We start from the raw sequence: 6,000 nt of genomic DNA, 5'->3' as shown, positions 1-6,000 counted from the left end.
GTGGCAGCATAAGGGACATTAAACTGGGTTGAAACAGAAAGAGGCTTCTGGGATTCCCCATGCATTGGGGAGTCACCACTGGTATGGCACTGGTCTACGGGCTCTCTGCTGCCCTGATCCCAGGCCTGTTTAAGGGGGTGGATCGGGGCAGGGCCAGGGAGAGCTGTGTGTGAGAGCAGCCCTGAGGCTGCTCTAATTTACATCAGGTCCAGGCAGTCCCTGCACTTCCCCAGAATACATGGGACCTGATTTTCCATTACCCTGGTCATTTGCACTAGTGCAAAGTGGGTGTCAGTCACTATTGTCAGGATGGGAGCACGCACGCCCAATGTGCACAAGATGCGAGGCCATGGAGTATGAGGCCCTGGAGTGCAAAGGTGGCTTAAAGCTACTCTAACACCCTGTCTGAAATACAGGGACAGAGCGATGGAGAATCAGGCCCCAGGTCTCTACATCGCCTGATGGGTTCAAATCTGGGCCTGTACCAGAGACTGGGCTACCCTAACTGTGGCAGGCATGGGAGGAGGCTAGGGAAGGGATGAGCCTTTGGAAATTAGCAGGGAGGTTGGAGAGGGCAGGCCCTGCCTGGAAAGGTGGACACTGGGGTGGAGCTGGCAGTCTAGCAGGGGGACACAAGTGGGCCCTAAACTAAAGGCAGGCCCAGGAAGTGATGACACAATGCTGCTATGTAGGGTGAATTTGGAATCTGTCCCATCAGCCAGCCTAGGTTCCACATGCATCTGGGCCGGCCACGTCAGCCTCCCCCTCCACAGAATTCAGTGCTTCACTGACACTTGCCCGTTGGCATGCTGTTGTGCCCCAGACCTGTACATAGAGGCCCAGGTGCATGCAGCAGCCCTGCACACATGCTCCCCCCCCGCCCTGCACACACCAGCACTACACATATACACGCGCCCACCAGTGCCACAAGCGCTTGCATGCAGAAGCCTTGCACAGGTACCTCAGCTCAGCCCGCGCACCAGCGTCCCTCCCTGCATGCATCAGCCCCATTAATGCAACCGCTGGCTTGACACACGCACACCAACCCTGCTCGTTTGTGCATGCCACCGCCAAGCCCCACACCCCGAGGGCGCAGCAGCACAAGGGGAAGCTCTCAACCCCCTGCCCGGAGGTTACTTGTTTTTAATCATAAGCTAAAAAGGAAGTGAGGTAACAAGGCTGAGGGTGAGAAAAACATACAAACCACAGACTGCCTGGAAAAGGGGCTGGGAGACTGGCTTACAGCTGGGGGGTTAGACTTGGCTGGGTGGTTGGGGGCGGAGTATCCCTCAGGCCTGTCTGTCAGGCAGGAGCGCAGACACCAGAGAGGTGATTGCCAGGGTGCCCAGGGAGGCGGCCACCAGCGTGCCCCGTGAGAAGGGCTGTGTGTTCCTCCTCAGCCACTCGTACTCCTCCTCCAGCTGCTGTCTCTGCAGCTCTGGCCCCACGCGCTGGCGGATGGTCTCATAGTACGTGTTGAGATACTGGATCTGCAACCAGACAGGAGAAGGCCATGAGCAGTAGGCGTGATGGGCAGCCCCAGCCTGCCCCGAGAGCCCCCACTCACCTGGTGCTCAGACAGGAAGCTGATGTCGATGAGTTTCCGGTCATAGGGCACCAGAGACACCACCTCGAAGGTCAGGTAGGCCTTCTCCCCTGCCCCATGCTGCAGCAGGAGAGAGAGAGTGAGGGGACCGAGCCCACCACCCCTCCCAGGCTGCTGTTTATACCCTGCCGGCCCTCCTGAGCCCTGACCTCCTCCTCCTCACAGCGTGTCATGGCCCCAGTGCCACAGCCTCACTCATCTGCCACCACACCCCTCACTCTCTGCCGCGTGTCATGAAGTGCCTAGCTCTGTGCCACGTGGTCAGTACCTGGCTTGAGAGACAGGCCCCGCTCCCTTGTGCCCTGTGGCCAAGGGAAAGGTGCACGAAGCTAAAAACCCCCACATGGGGGTTTCAAATCCCAGTGCCTCCTCCACTGACTGGTCTCCGTCTGCCTGGGTGTTACCCGCCCTTCGCTCTCTGCAGCCTCCTCTCGCCCCCCACCAAAGCATCTCCCCATTTCGCAGACGGGGCAAGGTCACTGCAGACCCCCAGTCCCTGGGCCAGCTGCCTTGCAAATGGGCTGGGCCGGAGCAGCTCCCTGGGTGACACATTGTCCCGCCCATGGCTAGAGCTCACCCGAGGTTTGCGAGGCTGCTGCTGGGCCCTGTGGTGTCGCTCAGGCGCTAGAGGCACAGGTGGGCACCTAGCTTTGCTGCCTCTGGCCACTGGAGAAGGAGGCTGGCCCAAGGGTTTGGCATTCGCCAACATGGGAGACCTGGGGTCAATTCCCTGCTTTGCCACAGACTTCCTGTGTGACCTTGGCCATGTCTCTTAGCTGCCACTGTTACAGGCTCTGATTTAGGCGAGTCACAGCCTCTCCCCGCGCGATTAGCACCCAGGCCTCTCCCACATCTGAGCCAGTGTGAACCTCCCTCCCTTCCCTCTAACCGTGGCAAGAAGACAGAGCATCTCCCTACTGTTGGTAACCACGCACTCTCTCATCCAGCCCAACTGGGAGGAATGGGGCATGGCTTAGTGCAGAGGCCAGTGCCTATTGTGGATGCTCAGTGTTGCTTATCTACGGTTAGCAGGCAGCATGGCTGGAAGCATGGCATGCAGGGCCTAGCAGGACAGCCCTTCCATGCAGACAAAGTAGGGGCAACCGCTCCTTCCCCTCCTCCAGCCTGGCCTCAGGGGAGAGGCCAACTAGCCAAGCCTTGCTGACCGCTCATGGACAGCCAGACTCCCTGGAGCACATGTGTACAGCCAGCCCTGCAGCTCTGCTCCAAGTAACTCTGACCTGGGGCTGCTCAGCGCTCAGGGACTCCAGAGCAAATGGGCTCAGGGGACAAGGAAAAGGGAGGTTCTCAGGTGGCTGGTTCTGCAGACTCCCTGGGACTCATGAGTCCTGCTGGGCTCTCTCCAGCCCATGCATCATCCCCAGTATCTGACCCAGCAGGAGTGTCCCCCTGCATACAGCTCCACAGAACCATCGTACAGCTGGACTCCGCTATCAGCGCTGTGTGACCGGGGCTAGGCATCAGCTCCCTCTCCGCAGCCTGTGAGTCAGTGTAATGCCAGCTGGGAGCAGCTCTGGGGGGCTGTGGCTATTTTGTCAGTCGTGACTTTTGGCCCTTGCCTGAGCTATGGTCCCTTCACTCTCCTTCCCGGCCCGGGGTGTTCTTGTGAAAGGAGCCGTCACACCTTTCCCACTGCAGGCTCCTTCGCTGATCCCAGTCTGGGCTCTGCTGCAACCTGGCCTGGAAACAGCTCAGCTCCCTGGTCTCTTCCTTTCCTAGCTCTGGCTCCTTCCAGTGCCTTGCCCCCTTGGCCCCAGCCCAGTGAGTTGTGCTGAGGAACTGCCTTCCTAGCAGTGCATCTCTGTCATGGTTCCGGACCCGGTCCCACCTACATGGTGGCTCCCTTTTGGGATCCCACCAGGTTCCTTTCTCCAGCTCTGCTCTTTGCTCCCTGGTGTTTCCTCTCTGCTCACTCCCAAGCTGACCCACCCGTGCTTTTCCACACCTCACTGCCTGTCTGGGTCAAGCTTACGTGGCTGTTTCTCCTCTTCCTGTGGCTGGACGGCTGAGACAGGTGTGTTTGCGTTGAGCAAGAGGTGCCTGCCCTGCCACAGCTCACTGCCTCTCCCTTCCAACGTGGTTCCATTTGCCACACTCCCTACAGCCCAGTGTGGCCTGTCCTGCTCTCACACCTGGGGCTGCCAAGCCTCCATAACACCACTGAGGGTGAGGGCTACTACTCTTGGCTCCTGCTCTGCACACAATGTGCTCTGAGCTGTGATCGGCTCAATCCCAGCCCTCACTGCGCCCTCCACGTCCGTGCTGCAGCCTCTCCCGGGGATGCTGGCAAAGTGGCACCGAGTTCACTGATTCTGTTGAAGTCTCATGTGTGGATACCTTTTGGGGCTCACAAGACCCACACTGACTCAGTGGCATTGGTTTAACACATGGTTTTAAAATGCCAGGAGACCAAATCCAGCTAGAAACCTATCTGGTCTTCCTGGTGCCCTACCTAGTGCCCCAGCACTCCCTGGCTGGTGGGTGCAGCGGGGCACAAGGGCTGTCATTTTGCACACACGCTACAGGGCCCCATCCTGCCACACAGACCCCGGGTCACACAGCCAGGCCCCGCTGCCCCCACCCAGACGCCGGCATGCGCAGCTGGGTCCCTCTGCCCCACCCAGACCCCAGCACGCACAGCCAGGCCATGCTGATCCTGCAGCCAGCAAGTTGAGCTCTTTGATGATCTGCCCAAGAACATGAATAAGTACACACTCCATCTCCTGTGTGTTCAGAGTCTCATAGACTCCAAGGCCAGAAGGGACTATTGTGACCATCCAGTCTGACTCCCTGTATAGCACAGGCCAGAGAACTACCCCAGAATAATTCCTAGAGAAGAACTCTTAGACATCTCTGGCCTCACACACCCTTCCCCAAGCCATTGCTAAGCACCTGGTAGGGAACTCATAAAGCAGTGAGCAAACAACCAGGGAGCTTTGCAAACAGGAGCCGCTAACAGGGAGTTTGGAGAGGGACTTTGGAAGGAGAGTGGGAAGGGGGCAAGGTACACTTGCCATTCTTTAAAACCTTTATACTAAACTATAATCAAAACTTCTTGATTTAAACAAAAACCCTATCATTAACCTAGGTAACTGTAGGAGAAAATGCAGGCAGAAGCCCAGCAGCAGAGTGGGGGCTATCCTGTTTATTGCACTCAGTGTAGCATGTATGATTACCTGCCCTGTGGGCGGGTGGCATATGTGTGCATTCGGTGCAAGGAGCTCCTGGCCCTCAGAGACCGCGTACGGGCTTCGGAGGCCAGGGTGGCGGAAATGGAGGAGCTAAGGGAGGCAGAGAGGTATGTTGATGAGGCTTTCCGGGACACTGTAGATTTGTCCCACCTCTGGTCAGACAGCTATTAAGGAGGATGAAAGGCCCAGAGAAGGAGAGCAGTCAACAGGAAGAGAGGGAAACCTTCCCATAGTTGGGACCCTCCTTCCAGATGAAGTTGGGGTATCCTCTCGCACTGAGGTTACCTCACCGGGGGAGGGAACTCCAGTCATTAGGAAAAGGCAGGTGTTAGTAATGGGAGATTCGATCATTAGAAACCAAAATAGCTGGTTTGTGATGACCGGGAGAACCGTATGGTGACTTGCCTGCCTGGTGCGAAGGTAGACTTACGTGTAGTGCTGGGGAGAAGCCGGTGGTCGTGGTACATGTAGGTACCAATGACGCAGGGAAGAGTAGGAGAGACGTCCTGGAGGCCAAATTTAGGCTGCGAGGAAAGAGACTGAAATCCAGGACCTCTGTGGTGGCGTTCTCAGAAATGCTTCCAGTGCCATGCGCAGGGCCAGGTAGGCAGGCAGAGCTTCAGAGTCTCAATGCGTGGATGAGACGATGGTGTAGAGAGGAGGGGTTTAGATTCATTAGGAACTGGGGAATCTTTGGGGATAGGGGGAACCTATACAGGAAGGATGGGCTCCACCTAAACCAAAGTGGATCCAGACTGCTGGCACTTCACATTAAAAAGGTTGCAGAGCAGTTTTTAAACAAAGAGATGGGGGAAAGCCGATTGCTGCAGAGGCACACGTGGATCGGACAGAGACTTCTCTTAGAGGAGAGTCTATTGATAGAGATTCTCTAGGGTTTAGTCAGGAGGAGGGGATGAAAGAGCACAAAGTATGGGCCAGATCAGACAAGAAACATTCACATAAAGAATCTGACACATCAGAAAAGGGCAGACAAATAAACAGTGACAAGTTTTTCAAGTGCTTGTACACAAATGCTAGAAGTCTAAATAATAAGATGGGTATACTAGAGTGCCTCCTGTTAAAGGAGGATATTGATATAATAGGCATCACAGAAACCTCGTGAAGTGAGGACAATCAATGGGACACAATCATTCTACGGTACAAAATATATCGGAAGGACGG

General features: G+C 56.4%; 1 protein-coding gene across 1 annotated transcript in view; it reads right to left on the bottom strand.

The window, feature by feature from the left end:
* Positions 1-1,110: 1,110 nt before the first annotated feature.
* Positions 1,111-6,000, bottom strand: part of XPNPEP2 (X-prolyl aminopeptidase 2) — a 38,668-nt gene continuing 33,778 nt past the window's right edge. Inside the window, exons 20-21 of the mRNA XM_048865291.2 lie at positions 1,568-1,666; positions 1,111-1,490 (exon numbers count right to left, since the gene is read on the bottom strand). Of these exons, the coding sequence (XP_048721248.1) occupies positions 1,290-1,490; positions 1,568-1,666 (300 nt within the window). The 3' untranslated portion in view covers positions 1,111-1,289. The remainder of the gene's footprint in view (positions 1,491-1,567; positions 1,667-6,000) is intronic.

This window comes from Caretta caretta, chromosome 9 (genome assembly GCF_965140235.1).
Source record: "Caretta caretta isolate rCarCar2 chromosome 9, rCarCar1.hap1, whole genome shotgun sequence".
NCBI classification, from domain to species: Eukaryota; Metazoa; Chordata; order Testudines; family Cheloniidae; genus Caretta; species Caretta caretta.
Note: the sequence above shows the minus strand (reverse complement) of the source record. Positions and strands in the feature narration are given on the sequence as shown.